The sequence below is a fragment of the Battus philenor genome, unplaced genomic scaffold (genome assembly GCF_028537555.1).
Source record: "Battus philenor isolate CCGP_79_NKW_IND1 unplaced genomic scaffold, ilBatPhil1.0.hap1 SCAF_5, whole genome shotgun sequence".
Lineage (NCBI taxonomy): Eukaryota > Metazoa > Arthropoda > Insecta > Lepidoptera > Papilionidae > Battus > Battus philenor.
Window position 1 is genome coordinate 3236881 of NW_027181715.1, and position 23277 is coordinate 3260157.

Genomic DNA, 23277 nt, shown 5'->3' on the forward strand with positions numbered 1-23277 from the left:
ATCCGGCCAAACGAGATGGGGCGAGCAGATATTTGACTTAATCGATTCTGCGAGTCGGTTTGCTACTCGTTTCCATAAATTAAGATCGGTTCGATGAAAAATTTTATTCGGTTTATTTATATATTTATGGATACAGAAACGATTGCTAGTTACGCTTATTAATCATACTAAATATATATATTTAAAGCGTAATGGCTTATTCACATATTAAATATAAGTCGGTAATACATGAAATAACTAGCGAGCAATAACACTATAAGCCTCTGTAAGCAACATGACCTACATTCGTTTTTGGCCACCGTTTATTAGATGAGAAGGTAATTGACAATGGCAATATTTCTAGCCTCATATATGTCTAATTATAATATAATACTCTAAGTGCAGACATGTAATTAGTTCTTAATAAGCCTTCCATATAAATATATTTAATGATATAAAATAATCTCTCAAAATGGCGATGAACGTATACGAAGATTTTAAATTACAAAATCCGTAACCAAACCCGAAATCGTTGTTTCATCATTATTTTAATTTTTAATTTTATCGGTAAATTAATCGATGTATTATCTTAACGCGATGTTCACATTCATAAACTCAATGATCTTTATCGACATTAACATATTTATATGCACACAAAATATCTTAACAACACGTATAAAATATTATTAAATATACGTATAAAATAATGATTATATGATTATATAATTATATTCCGTAATAATTGATTTTGAAATAATGAAATTGATTTAACTTTCACGTACTGAAATGAAATATAATCAGGAGCCATATTTTAGGATGAGAGTACTAAGAAAGAAACGTCCAAATGCGATCTTACATTCGTTCCAACTTTTCAAAATAAATTTAAAAAAGGAAAGAACTCGAAATAGCAACTGAACGTTTTCTTTTTTCATCGTAAAAAGTTAAAAATGAACGCCAGTGTATATTTTATGGCAGTGTCAAGCTGATTTCTGCCAGTGACCGTGACATTCCGACGCGCGCCTCACGCTATCTTCGTTTTAATGGAATTTTAATTATAATTTTTACTAAAACCAGTATCGAAGGTCAAGAATATTGAAAATGAGATTGTTTTTGCGTGTAAACGTTTTTTATATCATAAAGAGACAAAGGGCGATCGCTTTACAAATCAATGGTACACATAGTTAATATCTGTAATAATAAAAAAAAAACCTAGACCAATATAGAGTTCTCATCCTAATCAACGCTATGTTTATATATAAGGTGATTCATTATAAGCATAAAAGCTTCAAAGGGGTGAATGTATAACTCATTTGTCAGAGAAAAGCTTTAAAACTTTTATATCTATTTTTAATTATCCTACATAAATTGATCGCTGTGGAATAGATTACATTAATTTATTTTTTCTATTGGAATACTACAGGTCAATGACTTCTGACAGTAAACCATAATTAATTTTAATATGTAGAGATCCAAATTCAAAATTCGAATTTAAAATCAATAAGCTATCTGTTATTTATAAAACCATTGATTTTTGGATAGGGTATACCATACATAGAATGATCGCAAAATAGATATACATTCACCCATTATTTTTGTATTGTATTTAAACTGAGTAGTTGTTGAGTTTTGTATTTAAACTAGACTATAGCGTATTATCTAAGTATTTTAAAACGTTCCATCTTACAGGCAAGGAAAGGTATTTAAATTCAAAAAAGTCTACCACCAAAACATCGCGGTATATATTTTTTTGTCTAACAGTGTTTTTAGATTTACATTTAACACCTTTACATGCGGTTTCCGGACCTATTTACAAAAAAAGTTCTTATTGTTTCTTAACTTTTAAATGCATTACGTTGTTATAATTAAAAAAAAAACTAAATAAAAAGTCTATCCTATTGCAAACGTCTTATTATCTTTAGTTATTAAAAAGCATTTGAAAACAAGTGACAATATACAAGATACGACTAAACTACAAGATTTTATGATGATGTTTTTATTGTAGATGTAGAACAATTAACAACAATATGCATTTAAGAATCATATTCCTTTTAACGCAGTCAAAGGGAATTGTAGAAAACTAAATAATTTTTATTGGAATTTTTATTGGCATTTCTCACAGACGGTGGGGACGCCCACGCTATTGCAGATTTGTCAGAACCGTTATTTGCAATTGGAAAAATCTATTTTATAAGGGAACGAATCTATGTGGGTGATTCTGCGTATAAAGTAGATATTTCCAGACAAAACATATACTAATATAATTTAAATACAAAATTTTGTGTATATATTTGGTTGCCAACATGCGATTCGCGAGCCACATGCGGCTCACTGAATCTTTCAATTTAAAAATTTTATTGTTATATTTAAAAAATCGTTCTGTGATATTCAAGCATCGATCAATTTTAAAACTAACAAGCATATGAAAGGTTTACAGTTTTGTCAATGCAAGTAACATGTATGTAGCTATTTACTAAATTTTAAAACTATTATCAATGGAAGCAAAATTAACATTTATTTTAATTTTTTTACAATGTTAATAATGTGTACTTTTATTTATATGTTCTTTCTCTCGTAAAAATTACAAATTTTGAAAAATGGCTTTGAACAATCTAGTAGCTTTACTACCCCTGATTTATGCAGCATAATATCGCGTATTTTTTGTTTTCGTTCATTGATTTCTTTTACAAATTTTATTTGTATGAAAGTAAAATAATTTAAACCATATCTTATGCATAAATTAAAAAGAAGTTTTTTACTCATATCGAAAGGTTAAATACTTTTATGTATAAATAAAATATATAATTTCATTATCATTTCGTAATATAAAATAATACGACTGTATTTTAATATTGTATTATAAATGAAAATGGACATTATTCAGAGTATAATTCAGCCGACGCCATACTGAGAAACCTTACTGCATTTCCTCATTGAATTATTCATAAGAAGTCCGTATCACAAAATTCTATATCGCTACGTGTCAATATTATTTTCATGTATTCCACGTTCTCGGTGTTGCCCGGTGGTTTACGTTGAAAAAATATAAATAATTAATTTCTATATATTTTTAGGCAGTTGAAAAATAAATACCATTTTTAAGTCATAAGACAATTAGTTTGTCATACATATATAAAAAAGACTGAAGATTTTTATAAATTACCCCATAAAAATGAAAATCTAAAATGAATTGATTCTTGTTTATCTTTTTAATTTAATAAAAATATTCGCACCAATGCGGTAATGAAAAAAATATATTCTTCGCTGCTCCAAAAAATAAAATTTACCTTAGTTATTTTCGCTGATAAAATTTTACGTCTATGAGTGATTGTACATTCTCTTCTCTCTCTTGTTTATTGCGCCATTATTGTTTCCTATATGGTCACAGTTAGAAATAGATATAAAGGTTCCACAGCAAATATATACATTTTGTACCATACATTAAATGGTAGCACTACACATGGGTAAATCTTTTAAAACTTTTACAACTATAGGCAATTATCCTGTATAAGAAAACGAAGTCTAGAAGTACATAGAAGTAAATTAAAACACAACCTTATTTTCATGAAATCTGTCAGAAAATTAATAACAGTAATTTAGATATCCAGTGAAATGAAAGCAAACGTTTATTATAGGCATTAAGAAAATTATGTTGACAAGGGAAACATAAGCGGTAGAAAGTGTTTCTTTTACATTTCTTCTGTTAGTAATAACTCGGCGAACATAAATAGACGGAAATGTATTTACACTACTTACATCCGGGAAATCAGTCGCTTGTGTGAAAGTAAATAATGCATTTACTTCCATATCTATAAGAATATAATGCAAAGTTTGCAAAGTAATATTTTTAATAAATCCTATATACATCCCATACTATAAATATATTTGATATACTTTTAACTAAACTTCTGCGAACTTTTTAAATTCAAAATTGTTTGCGATGTTTAAAAAAAAATTAGTTATACTTCAGATGTGGTAATTTTCAACGTAGATCTATATTATAAGCATATTTTACAGTTTTTTTTTGCTGATAAAAATTATTAAACAATACTAAACAACTTTTTATTTAAAAATAATAATTATAAATTTTTTATTTATTTTGGGTTTTTAAAATAAGATCTTTATTTTTCAAAAATGTATTAAATTGAATACTTATGTAATATATAATCAATAAAATAAATAAAAAATTGTAAAGATAATAACGTGTTATAGTATAAAAATTATTAAAGTATTCGTAAGAAAAGGGTTGGGCACATATTAATGACAACATCTTATCTGTTAGGGAAACCTTTATACGGCAGTGGATATTTCACCGCAGAAATGATTATGATGATCACCCGGAATTCCTAATTTAAAATAATTTTTTTTATTAAATTTTGGCGAAATACCGGTTCTATTTTTTTATTTACGTCATGGAATTTAAATTTAATGTGGCATTCGATTCGATCGCCCCTTCACAGACTATAAATAAATTGTCATAAAAATAATCAATGGGTTTTAAATCGCGTGATCGTGGTGACCAAGTAATAGGTAAATTTGAAAATGGAATAAACAGGATGATTGGTGGACTGTATTGCACATTTTTTGTTATGGTACACCCTATCAAAAATCAATAATTAAAAAGTAAAAAATTATGTATAACATATTAAGAAAAGTATTTTTTAAATATAACTAATTCATATCAAAAGCAATTCTTGTTTGCTATCTAAGTGCATGACTTTGTGCTATCAGAAGTTATTAATATGTCACAAGCTTTAAATATTTTTGCTGAAAAATGTAACATACATTTACCTTTCAAGCTTTGATTGATTAAAGATACCAATCACCCTGTATTTTTTGTATACGACGTTGGCGTTCAACAAATTGAAGGAACGGTTTTGAATGTCACGCCCTAATTTTCACAGTTATTTAAACATCGATACAGTAATCCCACGTAGCACGTTAATATAACCAACGGTTCGTGAAATGGTTCAATCTGTACGACCCGTTCAACCTAATTATCGATCCCTGCGGACTAATTTTGGTTTGCTTCTAGATTATTCTAGCACGTTTTTAATAAACGATGAAGAAAATGAATGTTCAATATAGTCATCAATGTAAGCTAGCATAATTTATTACTATTACTTTTTAATAGTTTTACTTACTTAATTTTATATTTTGTGAAATGATAATGTACCTATTGCAAGTAAATTAAATATGAAAGAATTCAAATATATCTTATGATGGAAAGTTCCTATCTATTTTACCCATTTTAATGCAAAAACCGAGTAGTATAATATAGGATATAAAAACATATAAGACTATATTTTGTGGTCTATCAATTTTTCTTATTATGACGCTTTTTACACAAACTATTTATGTATTCAAATATTACCCACAATAGATCATTCTTAGTAATCTAGAGATCATTCTCATGGTCAACGAGTGAAAATAGACAAGGCCCAAGGGCCTCATTTTATACAAATTAAATTTAAAATAAAGCAACAAGAGCTCTTAACGAGCCCTGATCTGAGGATAACCCACAACAAAAACCCATGGTAAACGAATGAACATTAACAGCGATCACTCTTGGACGTTTAGTGTCTTCTCTTATCAATACCAACGGGGCCTCATTTGATATAAACTAGAATTATCTTAAAATAAAGCAACCATAGTTCTTAACGCACCCTGATCTGAAAAGAGCGATTACTCTTGGACATCAAGTCTTCTTTAGCCTATGCCAAAATGATGCCTCCCTTAAATATAAGTCGATTTGATTTGAAAAAAAGTCAAATTAAGTTTTTTTGTAATCTCGTTCTTACAGTAGTCGGATCAATGATATAAGTTGTATTATCACGTAAAATAATAATACTTATTAAGAAGAAAATGCGCAAGCTTAATAACCAGAAAATTTTGTTTTATTATTAGAAAACGTAAACAGCTTTAACATGTACTGTCGGAATTTTACTTCGCGTTTTGATATATCATTTATAATCATAGTGGTGCGCTTATTTGGAATCGAATCATAGAATTGCGATCGTAAGGTACCGTCTATAACTACTGGGTTATCGTTTCCGATGATTATCATTTACAGTAATTATATCCACTTGGCCTTTACCCTGATTGCGTCTTAACCGCTAGACATACGCATACTACGCCCTAAGCCACTTCTATTTCATTATAGAAATGGAGGAATTATTGGAAGCGGTCACGAACGCAATAAGGTCGATTATCGCTTGCGTCTCCAATCACTATCCAGTGGCAAGAATACTAAAAGGCTTTAGTTTTATTTTTATATACACAATGTAAAGAGTCAATCGTAGATAGTTCAATTTGGTTTTGTTTAAAGCTTATGAACTGTGTCCATGGTAAGTCTATGATCAAAATAATAATTAAAATTGGCTTTAGGACAGTAAAATTTTCCTCTCATCTTTATTCTTGTTCGTACAAGACTAAGACTGGTTTAAAATTCTAGTAATGTGGACAAGAGTGGAACTTGCCAAGTTGTTAATATGCAAAGTTAATTGAATGTGCGGTCTGTAACTACGTACAATCAGAAGTTAATTAGGCATTCACCCGTCTGTGCGCAAGGTCGATACGAAAATAAGACCCTCATACTTCGCCATTGTTTGAGAGTAACAATGTATATATAGCTGCGTCTCTTCGAGAATATTTAAGTGTTTTGCAATTACCTGTTAAAATATTTGCGACAATGTGCGACCGCTTTGCTTGCGTCGTTCATTTACATATATCAATTTTTTGGTGTGTCGGCATTATGTGTAAAATTAAATTTGCACATATTAAATTTCAATGATGGCATTAAATATAAATCATGAGTATAAAATTTTATACATATATGGAATATGAGAAAAACTTTTAGAAACCAAGTCGTCAGTAAACACAAAGTTTTAATCGTAATTTTGTATCTGTTAGAAGAAAAGTTACGGGGATTTACCTTTACGTAGACAGTTAAGAGGTGTAACTAATAGCGTTTAACAAAACTCTTGTAATTCCTTTTTACCATAAGAAGAACAAAATAACTACGGTTAATTGGGCAATAACCGGTTTTATAATCTTCAAGTTATAATATATTATTTAGTAAAATAATTTAGCCATTTTCTGGCCCCAATAGACGTTGTAAGACTATATTTTATTTTAAAAAAATAACTGTCATTAATTAAGTCGCAAGAAAAATACTGTACTCACCCATAACGTACGGCCATGACCGTCCGCGTGCCATTGTGTGGTTGGATCTAGATTACTGCAACAATAAAAATAGATATAAGCCTTTTGTTTAATTCAACCTTCTTACATATCTTAATATAATAGGATCATCAATTATAGTTACGTGCATCGTTAACTATGTTACTATATTTTAGACATATTTATACACTGCGACTGAGCCGCAATCTTCGATCAATGTGTGTTTCCAGTGATGACATGTAACATGGAAACGTGATCTCTAACTCTGAGCTTCATTGGCAAACTAAAAGTCACTCAGTCAGCGACGGAGGGCCATATGTACGAGGTTTCGTAAGAGATCAAAACAGAAATAAGGAGATCTGTAGATGAAAGAAGATAACAGAACCTAGCGGATTAGCAAGTTGAACTGGCAGTGGCAGATCACATAGAATAGAGAGATGACAACAGATGTCCGTTGATGTCTTAAATTTCTAGAACGGATACCACGGGAAGCTCAATGTAAGACATTCGTCTATAAGTTGGACATGTATGTCATGGTTTTATTGGAAATATCTCGAGGAGGCCTATGTCCAGCTGTGGACGTCCTGCGGCTGAAATGATAATGCAATATAATATGCCGATCGCATTCGTCATGTAGTTGACGGCAGATGGGAGATGAAAGTCTTGGAGTGAAGATCGCGAACTTAAATAAAGAAGAAAAAAATTTCACTAAGTTGTGTTTATCTGTATTTAGAGTTACGTTGAGAATATACCGATTATGTATTCATATAAAGTATGTGTATGTTTGAGTCCTTAATATATAAATAAATATGTCGTATGTCATAAATGTCAATCCTGCTCCAAGGAAGGCAGTTCGTGTTACAGCGGTATAAATAATAAAAATGTTAACTATATTTACAGTGTAGAACATATTACATATTTTATTAACTGAATGGAATGGCTTTTAAAAACCCCGTAGTGATGAGTTCTTCAATGTTGACATTTTAAATAATATGATTTATTAGGCAATGTTACATCTACAGTTAGAACATATTCTGAATTAGGACTCGTGTTTATTTATTTAAAAAATAATATGTTTTCGATATGTTTAGTGATATTACGTCGTAGAAACTTTCGAAAGTTCCAGAACACTTCAATACAAGATGTGTATTCTGAATGCATGAAGTTAAAAGGTTTTGGATTGGGAACGCACGTTAGATTGGGTAATTTCAAACATATAATAGGAGTATTAATTCTCCTTTTTCGATATAAAAAGCAGTGTAATAAATCTCGAATAGCGCTCATTTTACGTTGGAACTCTTTAAACTATACAATGGACCGCAGTTTCAGTTGAAACGTTCGACATTAATCATTCCTGGCATTCACAAAAGGCCCGACAGGTGAGTCCCTGCCACATTACGATTCAAACCAGTGAGAAATATCTTCTTTTTTTTTAAGAATAGCGCATGACGGTGCTCATGAAGCCCGCTCATTTTAAATTAAGATAGGTAGACGTAAACTAGATGTACATAATCATAATTTCAATGTTCTTCTGTTTAATTTAATAGAGTGATTGATAACAGGTTTTAAAGCTTTAAAGGGTTTAATGAAAATTAATGTATGGTACATCCTTTTAAAAACTAACAGTTTCAGGAATAATAAATACCGTTATGATGATATAGTAAAAAAGAGTTTTGAAAATTCGATTCCCTGCATATTAAAATAAATTACTGTTTACTATCTGTCCATAAAGGCTTTGTATTACCCGAAGAATTTAAAAAAATAGATGTAACGTATCCCAAAATATGAAATTTTTTGACTAGATATAGGTGTAAAAGATTCAAAGCATTTTGTTTTTCTTTTTTTTTTCTCCAGCCGATAGGCACCAAGATATAAATCAATCCCTAAAGGTGTCTATTTGGGGATATACCTTAATCGCCCTTCTTAACAGGAGAATTGGCAATCGCAGTATGGTATTATGGTACTCAGAGGACGCTGCTGCCCATCGTCTGGTACTAATTTTGAGCAGTGGAAATCCTGTTTAAATAATTCACAAAGTGTGAATTATATAAGATTGTATCCCAGAATTCGTACCCGCGATCTAAGATCGCAAGTCACAGTCCTCTATCCGCTGAGCTACCGCTACAATAAACAATTGAGAAATTTTGTAATAATCATTTCACAGATCGGTTATTTTTAATTTCTTTGCACGTCGAGAAGATGTGCTCCATGATATAAAAAAGCGAAGATTTTCGAATTTATTTCTTCCTTTCATAAGATACTCCGGAAATTGGTCGGATCTGTTTACACCAAATCATAACGACGAAAATGTAATTCTAATTTCAAAAATGAAATTAAACAAGGCACAATTCAGAAGCATTTTTTTTAAATTAATTCTACTTTGTATCGCTAGTGTTTTTTTTACAATACCCTACTCAAATTCAGAAGCTGTAAATATTTTTTGCGTTCATGCTAATCGAATGGAACAAAATATAAAATGAAATAGACAAGTTGAATCTTATTAACTACGTTTTGTTTATTAGATTGCTATCGCTATTGCCTTGCTAATAGAACAATCTTTCTAACGACTGAACTGAGTTCCATAACCCGCGGACTGTGATAATAGAGTCATAAATCATAAAGACCACAAATGCGGTTTGCACGAAACTGTCATTTCTTTACATGCTTTGGTAGGTGCTATTTAGTAGTGAAGTATTATTTGATATAACGACTGCGATCGGAGATTGGCTAATGTATTTAATGTATTTTCGTTTTAAATTCTATAATTAATGGATAATTTGTGTCTCATTATTATGACAAGATTAATATGAGCTTTTCTTTTGATATGGATCTATTTATACTATATAGGCATTTACTTATTGTGTGTGCTCGAAAAGCCAGACCAGAGCGGCGACAAGTCGCTTATCCTAGATATCTTTTACACAGCTGCATACTAGGAGCATTCCTAGTCTCCTCTAGGAACCTCATTCTAGGCCGTGACATCAAGAAGGAAGGAATACGAATATTTGTACATCATTAAAACTCAAATGCGCTCGAGAGAGTCGAACTCAGATTTATTATTGCCTGGGTAATTACCACTGACGATCTATTCTTTGTTAGATGCGAATTGATTTCTATGCTTACAGTTTTATCGTCGTCACGTCGGAATCGTGTTTCGAACCCAGAATGGAGTTACATGTGAATATCACTGAAGGTATTATTTTGACAGAAGCGGCACCCACACTTAACTAATTTTTATTTAAGCGTCCTTTACATACTAAAAAAAATAAAGTACGTATACCATTCGTTTTACAGATCTTTTGCTTGTTTAACCCCACCATAGAAAAGAATTAAGGTTCGTAATCCGCTAAACCGGACCTGTGTGGATATGCGGTTACTACGTATCTTAAAAACCTAAAGGTCTTCGTAAATAGATTTTAGTAATATTACCCTTAGTAGCCAGATTTACAAAAGTGATTTTTTTAGTGTTTGCTTGAGGGTCTAGATGAAGGAAAAAATAGGTTTTTTTAAATCTCGTTGAAAAGAATATTATACAACAGTAAAATACGTACAGCCAACCTATAAAAAAACTAATAGTAATGTGAACATTCGGTTTAAAAGATTGGTATCAAAATTGAAACTCTAGGTTATCAAGGGCTAAGAATTAAAGTAATTTTTACTTGAAACCATGTATTTTATATTGCCAGAAGTATTTGCCAGCAATTAAATTAATTTTGTGATATTTGTATGTTGGCCAATACAGCTGTTAGACAATATAAAATTGAAGCATGTGAACTAAACGCGCGAAGTTCACAGTGAACTATCAAACGCGTTGTCTCAATAGCTATTTCATTTTTGACATGAATTTCTTCAAGATTTGACCCAGTTTTATATTTTATTTAATAATATAAATGAAATCGTTGGCCGTTATGTGATCAAGGAGAATAGGGATTAATTTTTATATACAACACGGTACTTGAAACGCAGGAAAAAAAAGTATCGCGGCGTCAATTCACTAAAAATTAGTATAATTTCTATACGTATGTTTTAGACTTTTATTATTTATAATCACGAAAACACATTAATTAATAGTAGATTATTTACAATTTAATCATAGTAGAACTTTATGCTATATTATTATTCACGTCTATTAATGAAGATTAATATGGAATTTCTGCTCCGCGTTCGACTTTAAGCGCCGGGAACAGGCTATCGCATATTCAATTAGAGAAAAAGGGTTGATGTTGGTAAACGTTTATAGGCCTAACAGCTTACCATTCGAGGGCAGACCGCATCGAGACACCTTGCATCACAGTTGCTAATTGCCATGCGCTTTCACCGCTGCGAATCTCGCGTCTTGCGACAGACGATCATTTTTTCCGAGGACACTGAACATCGGGCTGACGCAATGCGACCGAGCGTGAGAAACGCAACGATGGAAGTGCACATAATTGTTATATACAAACTCAATGAGCGAAGTGAATCTCGGATTTCGCATCGACTTCCCAGTTGCATGCAAAAACTTTATCGTGCGATCTCACGTTCTTAGTGTTTAAATGAATGCACTTAGTCGAGTGGGAAAGTTCAAGATACGATTTAAATGCGTTTTATAATAAAATAGAGATTATGAAACCAATACTGTTATTAAATCTTGGTACCTCTCGACATTTTTTTTAATTTTCATGACTATAATAAAAATCGCGACAAGATTCTTCTTGCGTACTTCTAATATTTACATGTTGTAACAGTCCACGCGTGATAATGATAATCTTTTTAAATATTACATCAATTTAGATCTTGTCAAATATTGATACAACTTTGCTGTGAAGTTATAACGTCATCAGATATAAACTAATGTAGAAATTTACGTTTAAAAAATTTTTTTTTAATGTTTTACTACACAGGAGGATAATTTATAGGTGTAAAACAATTAAAGAGGTAAATGCATAGCTAGTTTGTCAGTAAAATCCTTAGAGATTTTACACCTATGTATAATAACCCTTTATAAAGTGATCACTGTGAAATATGTTACGTTAATTTATTTTTCCTTTGCATTACGACAGGCCCAATAACTTCTGGCTGCGCAGGTAGTGAAAGTAAACAATTATTAATTTTAATATGTAATAATTCTAAAAATCTCTGAAACCACTGATCTTTAGTTTGAGTGCATTATGTATTAAATGACAACAAATGAGCCACCTATAATCATAATTGGTTACCCTGTATGTGACTTGGTTATATGTGTCATAAAACTCTGATAGAATTTGTCTTCAGATAGATATAAACCAATGTAAAAGCATTCCCTTAAAAAAGTTGGTTTAATTAAATACTATATACGGACTGTGCCATAAATCAACGTCAAGACGAAATCTACTAATAGTATAAGTACTGGCTAATTTCATATAATTAAATAACACTATATCACGTACTTTTGTAATTGTGAATGAATTTTATTTTATTTTATTAGTATGACCATAAATCTGTAAGTTTCTAATATTATTTCCACTCTGATATTGCCATAAGCAACCTTTTTAAAACAACAAAAACAAAAACATTTAAAAATTTATAACGTCGGATTTTAAAATAAATAACACCTCTTTATTAAACATTCATAAGTATTCAAAACTATTACTATATCTACTTTTAGCCAATTGTACGAAAAAAAAAACTTTTAAATTCATTTGTGATTAACCACTGCCAATGCCATGCAAACCACTGTTGAATGCGAAAGAAAATAGAGTATTGCGTATTTATGCTAATAAGCCGTGAGTTGATATGTATTAATTATGAATTCAAATCAATTTTGACATAATTGTTCTTGCACGATGTAGAACTGTTTCAATGTCAACTCACTGCGTAACTATTATTATAAAAGTAATTGGTCGACAACTGTTGAAGACTAACTTCCTCATGGATTCCCAACATGATCGGTTGGATGCGTAATACATCCAGCGATCCTAAAAAGGTCGTATCTAAGGTGGACCTTGTGGGCGAATATCATACGCAGCGGTTGTCAATCCGTGATATCCACTTCAGAAAGAGAAGGCTCCGGCGGTTTTGAGGGCTCATACAACATTACTATGTCAGCTACTTTTATCTAGCATTGCATTGCACATGTCTCCCCCCATAGACTTTACGCATCCATCACTATTTCGACAAATATTATTATAAATATTATTATACATGAATAATATACAAAAAAATAATTCTTGTCGCATTCCTGCAACGCATTTCATAAGCCGTCAACTACATTGCCTCGTTGTGGTGTCAATAAAATGCAATTTTATTATGTGTCCATTGAATTTGGAGAAGAGTTTTATTTATGTTTTCATTGTGCACCTTTTTAAGCAGAATTGCAGGTACCTTGTCATAATTTATTACTATATTATACAGCAACTGTTTTTATATTGATGTTGTTTATGGTAATATAAATGAATGCAAAAACAATGTGTATAGACTCAATAAAAGTAATAGTTACCAGTGCTACAAATTATAACAGAAACCATTAGATAAATAATAAATATGGCATTTGAATAAATATAGAAATTTTGGTAAAAACACACGATGTAATTAAACGTGAATTCTAAGTTTAAATCAAAATTCAAAATCGTTTACTAATTACTTAATGAAAGTACAACTTAATGAAAGTACTCCTTAAATGTAAATTGTAAATAAATTGTAAATATTTTTTCGAACTTTGTTAACAACACGAAGATAAAAAAAAACTTAATGTAACTTATTAACTTTGCTAAGATTTGATTGCAGCCATTTACTTGGATTACGACTAATTAGGAAGAAAAAAGTTATAACACCCGTTTCAAATCAACAATTACAGACGCTGAGTAATAATAGATCATTAATGGTGAAACGGCACTAATCGGCACGAGCGCTTGTCAACGTTTGGCAAGCTATTTGTATTCGTGTTTAGTATTTCGAATAGGCCTATCTACTTGTAAATCTGATCGTGTAAGACGAATCAGCATTATGTCATCGAAAGCGCTAACCCCTGTTGGGGATGAATTTTAATTGGTTTTTGACCTTCACACCGTTTAAATAAATCTTCGCTTATGTAAGCAGATTTGTAAACAAATATTTACATTTTACATAACTGGACAATTCGCTTGAAATGTTAACCTGACAGTAAAAGCTAAAGAAGGCAATGCAGTGTATTAAACACCTTAGTTATTTTTTGATGCTGCGCCCTATGTAATCAGAAATAGAAAAGAAACTGAATTGCTGCATGGAAAAGGTCAGCAGGCAGTTATTGGTGGCATTATTATGCCACCAATAACTGCCTGCTGACCTATGAATTTATTTAAAAATATTTATTTTTGTCTGTCTGTTTCTTCTGGCTAATTTCTGAAATGGCTGATGTAATATAGACTAACTTACGCCACTTTTACTATAGATATTTTTTTAACAAATTAAAAATAAAAAGACTAATTTTTTTTGTTAAATTTTAACGTGGACGAAGTCGCGAGAATAACTAGTTATTAAACAAGAGAAACTTTCAAACACAAAAGCAACTAAGTTATCGATTACGGACTCGAACATAAATCAAAGAACAAGTAATTAATCCGTATGTTCTCAACAGAAATCGCTGTCCTATTTATTATAAGTCTAGAAGAAAATAAGGTACGTTAATTAAAGATATTATTTTTTCCGCTATTCTTACCTGCTATTAAATCATAATTATGAGACGTTTTTGTTGGCTTGTTAATATTTTAGAGAGAATAATAGTATAATAATTAGTTCCAGACTATAGCTAATTACGTAATTTGTTCTACATTTATTAATATTATCTCTAGTGGATAATCTACAATAAAAACTCGTGAAAGTCATGAGAAGAATACCAGAACAGCCGAATTTGATCTTCTTCAACTTCTATGAGGATTACACACGCACCCTGATCTGAGTAGAACCCACAACCAACTCATTCGACTCGGATTTTTTTCTGATCATTTATATGATAGTCATCATTTCCAAGCTTTTCTATCACTTAAAATATTCTTAACACTATAATCAGATTTTTGTACACGGTTTTGTTGAATGAACTTCTTAAATTTGGTCGTCGTCGTTTGCGCCTTTAGACATCTACAGGAAAGCATAGGTCACGCCGCAAAGATATCTAGAGGATATACTATAATAGCTACGCTTGGCAGGCGGGTTTACGATCGTAGCGTGGTATTATGTAACGCAGAGGACGCTGCTGCACATCCCCTTGGAACTTGTTTGTGAGAAGTGATGATCCTTAATGATTAATGCACGAATTGTGAATTATATAAGATTGTATCCCGTAAGCGAGCCCGCGAACTACAATGGCAAGTCTTAGTACGAATTGCCGGGCTACCACTGCTCAAATTATAAAAGAAATATGAAATTTCATCGATATTTTTTATTTGAAAAGTTTATTTTAAGAATTTAAGGCGTATTCTTGAATTTATTTAAATACAAACACTGGTATATTAAAGCCCAAATAGGCGAATACTAAGAAACAAAAGCAAACGAAACAAAACCGTACCCAAACCTCGTTTTGTAACTGTTAGTATATTGTAGGTTATTAAATCAGAATTCAAGTTCCAAACTGGTTATGTCACAGTCGGCGCGAATCGCATATTAACCGCAAACTGACCGAATTATTCGCGCATTACTGACACAATTATAATTCAAAACCCATTGATGGTTAAATAGGTAACGCTGTAAACGTATTGGGAATCAATGCGGCATTGTATTAGGCGTTTGTACAGTTATCGTACGTTTTCGTAACGTTACGTTATCGTTTGGTAATGTTCGATGACAGATTACGTATTGTAACTATTTTTAGATCGCAAAAAGACAGATATAAATTGTAAAGGCCTCGTTATTTCTGATGGATCGATTATTTCTTGGTACATTGGAGTATGACAATATTAAACGTAAACAGATTTTTTTACATATTTTTCATACATCTCTCATCATCTAAGGAGATTCTAATAATAAAACAATTTTTAATGGATCTGTTTTTATGATTAATTTACATAATGTATCGTACACGTTCTAAGCAAAATATTAGTTCTTCGGTATGCAAAAAAAAAGGCAAACGTGACCAAAGAGTTAAGCCAGTGAAGAATTTGTTTAATTTCGGACATGATAGCAGTTGAGTTACTAATAAGTAAGAAATCATCATGCAACACTTATGTAATTAAAAATAAATAATATAGTAATAATCAATGCGTAATGAAAGTAAACAACTATGATAGACAAAATTAATGTGCTGATAATAAATTTGAGCTTTTATATTTATACTAAGGTACATATATTTATGTAGAAATCTTTCACTGTTGTCGCTGTAACGTTATGGAATGAATTACCAGCAGCAATAAGATATGTTAAAACGCTGTCAGCATTTAAAAGATGGTAAAAGTGTACCTTCTTCGCTTGTAAAATAGGATTTTGTGTGGCATTTGGTATCTATTCGTATTTATGTCATATCTTTTGCATGTAAAATATATGTATAAGTGATATAAAATAGTGTATGTATTTGTTTAAGTGTACTGTGCTTTGAAATGTGTAGTATAATAAATAATAATATTTTGATTTACACCCTAAACCGAGCTATCAATGATGTATCTTATCTTCATCCAAAGGTTGTCTGGTAGAGATCGCCACGAACGATAAGACCGCCTCTTGTACCTCTATATAAACTATTCCTTTTTTTAGTTATTATCCATGCTATTTTGTTAAATTTTCTTTTATTATTTTTTATATAGAATTTTGGTGTACAATAAAGTGTTAATAAACAAAGACATAAATACCGGAACGAAAGTTAAAACCTCCATCCTTTTTTTTTAAATGAATAATAATTTGTTTTTTTTTCTTTGTTTTTTGAAAATAGAATTATTTTGTTAAATCAAAAACTAGTTGATAAATAATTAACAGTAGTTAGAGGCTTTACAGTCAGAAAAACGTAAACTTTCAATAAATAATCATTCAATAGTAAATAAATGTTGTCGTTCGGTAGCCTTTGAAAAGAAAATCGCCGCTTAGGATGGTGCTTGTAATAATTTGTCACTGTATAACGCCTGTCATAAATATAGATGGGCGATTTATTCGTCATAAAATTTTGATGAAGGATAAGGAAAGATATAGAGGATATTCTTTGATATACCCTATATTCTTTCCTTCTTTAACGCTATAGAGATTTATTGGAGGCTATAAAAGAATGATTGACTTGTTAATGCGATATTTTATACTTTCAGGCATTCTTAGTAGAATGGTTGTCATGGATCCAGTATCTAAATATCTAGATATGACATTAACATATAAGTTCAAAGATAATGTTTCGTGTACTGATTATTAATAAAAGAAAAAGCTTAAAGCCTTGCAGTTTTTAACGTTATTCGCCTTTATAATTTAAATTGAGGTTGGTGAATGCTACAATAACAGGATAGAAGATCTTGAACATACTTTAAATAATATAATAAATGTGAAAAAAAACTTTTCATATAAAAATTATACGATATTAATTTGACAGTTGTGTTAAAAGGTCATAGACGTAGTAAGATTTTTTTTTGATTATAATTGGTTTAACTGGTTTACCCGCTGAAAAACTTGAAAAACGAGATTCACATGTTAACTCACTTTTAGTGCTGACTTAAAAAAAATGGAGTTCAATTTTACTACACCTTAATAAATATTTAGTATTCTTTTTAATTTCCTATGAAGTTTTATCTATGGCTTTATTGCTACTTTCCTGGCTTCTTTGCGTAGCCTAGTTAATAATTTTTTCAAAGAGTTTTTTGTACTCGAATAACATAACGATTCTGTATCAATAAATGGGATACTAGTTCCAAAAAAAAAATCGTTTCATTCATTCATTGTTTCATTCATTCGTTTCATTCATGATTAATTGGTAAATCCCACAAACTTATTTAATTGATTGGATGTGTCAAAATGTTTACTTTTATGTTTGTTACATTTAATATAAAATCTTATAGAAGTTACAACAAATGTACGGCTAGAATTTTACTACTGTGACCGAATAACGAGAATAAATGACGAAAATGTTTGAAAATGGTTATATTCTGTTAATTACAACATTACATTATATTTTAAATTTTCTTTTTGTATTATAGACCTTTGATTGTTACTTGATGTTGTTTTATGACCTCTTGTTGCACACATCGGTTGGAAAGACCTGCTCCTAGTATAATTATGTAAACATCTAATGCAAATGATGACTTTCCGTAATTTATTGTTTTGCTTTAGTTGTGTAAGTCTGGTTGACATGTTGCGTATCAAGTTTAGCGCAAATTTCCAAACAGTTCAAGGTTTGTGAAGAAAATTTGATAGATAAGATAGATTATTTATGAACATTATGCAAAATAATTTAATATTGTCTTATTGGTGGCTGTTGAGGTGCATATAATTAAATTATATAACATTAGTTAAGCAATAACTTAAATATTAACTTTATGAGTAAACGCAACCAACTAAAACATTTATCGAAAATCGAATTTTCCGAGACCATTAACATTTTTTTTTGTTTTTATTTTATGAAATAGATCAGACTTTATGGTTAAATGCAATTGAAAATTTTTGATATGGCACCGGCATCATCATCATTTACGATTCAGATTTCCAGAAGGATCGATGGGAAGCGGCCTCCATCCACTGTTTTAAGATGATCTTAACAGTTCGTTTGTCTACCATCCACAGATGGACATCCTAATTTGCGTAGTCTCCACTTCAAGAACCCTTAACCCTTCGTTTGCCGCTACATGGCGCCAGACAGTGTCGGGAACGAATTTTTTAAAATGATAAATGAAATATATTTCTTTATGATCCTGTGGTCTGTGGCATATCCAGAGCATGCGATTTTAAACTCTATTTCTAAGGTGATTTGATATAACGCAAACTAATTTATTTCGGGCAGATCAGACCCATACGCACTTAAGAAGTTCGGACAGATATGTCCATAAGGTCTGACCACCACCACTTCAACTTTGACTATTCACTGCGCTATATAGCTTATTTATATATTATATATATGTACATTGCCAAACCTTTTTCTTTTCAACAGATAAAAATAATAGTTCTAACTTTGTTTTCTTTAGATTTTTAAGACGATAGTACGTCTTTTTCGACAAGTTTTTTCAAAACATATCAACAAACAATTAATTTTATGTGCGTAAATTACTCTCATAATTAAACAAAATTCGAGCAATTGCTTCAAATTCTAATGAAAAATTAAACGAGCCAGTTTATATGCGAAGTCCTTACTAACATGTTAATACAGGAGCACGCTAAATTCATTTCATGATTGTAAATCTTTATAGATACGAGAAAATTAATTACAGCCTATTATAGCCTGCCAAACGTTCACTCTTACGTGCTAAGTACAAACACGGGCACATGCATTGAATGTACATATACAAAACGAATTTTAAATTTAGAACGACCATTTTGAATAAAACTAACGGTTGCTTCGATTGAATTCTAGAAATAGGTAATATGTTATCAAACGTAACGTATTGAGTTCCTTTATTTGAACAATGTTGGTTTTAATACTAACTAGTGATTGATATTTTCACGTTTTATATTTCCTGCGTTTTTAATTTGAATAGTTAAATTTAGAAGGAAAATGTTCGTTTTTTAAACTTAATGTAATTTCTATATCTGCAGTCAATAAACATTTTTTATACTTTTATGTGTACAATCAATATAAATTATTTTTTACGATTAATATTCTCGATTCAATCATATAGAATTATAAAATTGTACATAATATATAAATGAGGATAAAATAAGAATTTTAGTGTGCCAATATTGGTCAGCTCTGAGGAAAACAGTTAAAAATACTTAAAATAATCGTTTACTATGGCAGTCATCTCAACTCTCGGGTTTTATGTCCTTTACGTTGGTTTCAAACTAGTTTTTAGTACATATATGTGAAGCGATTATGAAATCAACGATTAAATTTTTTTCCTGTAATTTTATTTATTTATAATAGTTTACGTAGTTTCCTTAAACATTTTTAATAAAATCTGTAGACTTTTGTAATAAGTGAGCTTAAAAACAATAATTTAACACATATAATGTAATAATATACCAGTTAAATATTATCGGAACTTAAATAATAAGACTATGGAGAGCTTAATTGCTGTCAAGTATTTTCTCCCAGGCAACTTAGAACCTAAAAATTTTAAACAGGTGTTTTGATTACATGAAGATACATATGCATAGCATATAATAACGCCGTCATCGTTTTAGCCCATAGACGCCCACTGCAAAGCATCCCAAAGGTATACCAAAGGTAGGGGATACACCATTATCGCCACGTTTGGTGGGGGTGTTGGAGATCGCAGTGTGATATTATGGTACGCGGAGGGAGCTGGTACCTATACTCTAGAGGCTGGTTTGTGAGTAGTGGCAATAATATATAATAAGTCTTTATGGTAAGTTCTGAGTTGCACAAAGTGTTAATTATATAAAATTGTATCCCAAGCATCGAACCCGTGACCTACGAATGCAAGTCTGAATCCTTTATCGCTGTTCACTACTTACATACCATATGTAGATGATATACAATGTGTAAATTATTCAAGTACATATTTTAAGTCTCATTTATATATTTATAGTCTAGACTATTATTACGTTTTGGTAACAATAAAAAATTAAATGAATGGAACTATTTTTATAAAATCCCGTTATATGACGATATAAAATTTTCTAACTGTAGTCTGACATCTTTCGTTACTAGGCTTCGAAACTACTATACGACTTTCACTATCTATGTGCTCAGTAATGCATGACATAATATATTACGATGAAGTTATAACACGATCCTGTAATATATAATATATGTTATTGGAATGATTCATAAGCTGGTAGTGAATTAATGTAAAATAAAATTGCTAATAATATATTTTTTTAAATATCCTTTGATAATTGTACGAGTATATACAATTCATATACATAAAAAATATTTTTTTATAAATACATATAGTACTTTTATTAATACATTTATTTGATTTATCCTTTGGAATGCGACTGGCCTATAACTTCTGGAAATACATAGTCTGCAGGGACAGATGGCAAATAAAAATTGATTTTATTATGTAGCAATTCGAATTTTCAAAATGCTTTTATTACTATATTATCATTACGTTCATTATTATTCCTAAAACTATTGATTTTTTAATTAGAGTATACATTAGTTGACTGCCTATTTTTGTACATCTTTAAAAGGTTTCACACCTATGACCAATCATGTCATTTGCCGCCATATTTATTATTAATGTAAATCAACTTCGATGTACTGTAAAATAATGAGTTATATTAGTTTAAATATTTATTAAAAAGTTGTTTATTTAAATGTCTGGCTGTAAAGATTTAAGATGTAGCTGGAAAATAAATAAAAAAGAACTTACATTTAAAATTCCGAGAAGATGCTGGCAACACGCACTTAAACGTAATGGGGAATAAAAAAAAACAACGTTTGTGTTATGGGAGTGTCTGTCGCGGTATACGCAGTGAGACTGGATGCTCGTCGCCGGCGCAGGTGAATGTTAGCCTCACTTGCCACTCTGTTCTTGCTTATGTTAACTGTTTAAGTTGGTGCTATTGTACTTGGTTCATATACCTTTTCATAGTGACTATGCAAGTTAGCAGGTGTGCAGCGACTACGGTGTGCATTGAACTTTGCGGTGTATTTGAATGAACAATTGTAATTCCTCTCAGCTTCGCGTCTCTTCCATTTTTATTGGACGCATTTTTAAAAACTTTTTTGTTGACATCCTTCATTGTCGTCTCTAGGCCGAATGGCAGGAAATGTTTCTTATTACAAATTCATTTGTTCTATTAAAATTCTAATCGATTCACATGTCTCTTCTAGATTGACCTTTTTGTTACATACAGGATGGCAAGTTATTGATGTAGAAGCTTAAAAAGTGTGAACGCTCATTCTTTTCAATTGGTCTCAAAAATTAACAGTTTTAGAAAAAATAAATATCATAATGATTCAGTTCCTAAAGTTATTGGCTTGTTGTAATCCAATAGATAAAAAATATTAATGATGTTACATTAATATTTTTTATTTGTTTAAAGATCTCTTTGTTTATGATGAAGCATTTTTCTGAATAATAAGCATTACATACAGCCTTTTAAAACTTCTACACTTAAAACGAATCACCTGTATATATCAAACAATGATATTTAACTCTTTAAGGTATTTAATAAGAACACAGCTACGCAAGGAACTCATTTTCTTCTTATCATTTCTCTGTTGGAACGCGACTCTTCTAGATATAGGGAGAAGGAAATAGACTATAATTAGTATGTATGTAAGAGATGAATGCAACGAAGATGGGTTTACATAACACATATTTGTGGTTCGTATTAATAGAATGTATACAGGGTGCTTAGTTTTAGGTGGAAAAGCTGTAAAAGGGTGAATCTATAGTTTATTTGCTGTCAATTGATATATGTTACACTTTATCTAAAAAGTAGTGGTTTCAGAAATAATAAATGACGCAATGATTATATAGTTACAGAAAATGTTTTCAAAATTCGAATATCTAGATATTAAAATTAATCATTGTTTACTATCTGTCTCTGTAGACTTTGTACTGCTAGAAGTTATTGGCTTGTAGCATTATAATAAAAAATATAAATTAATGTAACATATTTCTTGACCACTTTACTGGTTGATGAGAAATAGATGTAATAGCTTTGAAGTTTTTTTGCTGAAAATTCAGCTATGCATCTCCAGCTTAAAAATTATTAGACCTATAATCAGTCACTATATATATTCTCTTGTTTTATACTGGGAAGTGTGCATGGAAGATTGTTCGGTTTATATGCATCGAACCCAAGAAGTTCTTACATGCAAATTCTTACTACTTGATTTTATAAAAAGTACGATTATTTGCGTATTTTATTACTTTATTAATAAAGAAGATTTTTTTATTTTTTTAACATAATTAATAATAATTTTTTTGAATAAACGCCTAGTTAAAAATAAACATTAAATAATAAAAAATAAACATTAAACTTTGGCAACGAGTAAAGTACAAGTCTATGTTTGCAGTTGCATTAGGTATATGACTTTATGCATATAAGTTCGTCCTTTTGATTATGTAAGTAGTAATACACAAGTTT

The 23277-nt window shown here is 30.5% G+C and overlaps 1 protein-coding gene across 2 annotated transcripts in view; it reads right to left on the reverse strand.

Moving 5' to 3' along the window:
- LOC137929542 (protein obstructor-E-like) overlaps positions 1–21665 on the reverse strand; it is a 36831-nt gene extending 15166 nt beyond the window's left edge. Inside the window, exons 1-2 of one of the 2 annotated variants that reach the window (XM_068772547.1) lie at positions 21549–21665; positions 7162–7216 (exon numbers count right to left, since the gene is read on the reverse strand). In XM_068772547.1, coding sequence (XP_068628648.1) covers positions 7162–7195 — 34 coding nt within the window. In that variant the 5' untranslated portion in view covers positions 7196–7216; positions 21549–21665. Of the gene's footprint in view, positions 1–7161; positions 7217–11412; positions 11450–21548 lie in introns of those variants that run through there. The other variant, XM_068772548.1, reaches the window with a different exon arrangement.
- Positions 21666–23277: the final 1612 nt, after the last annotated feature.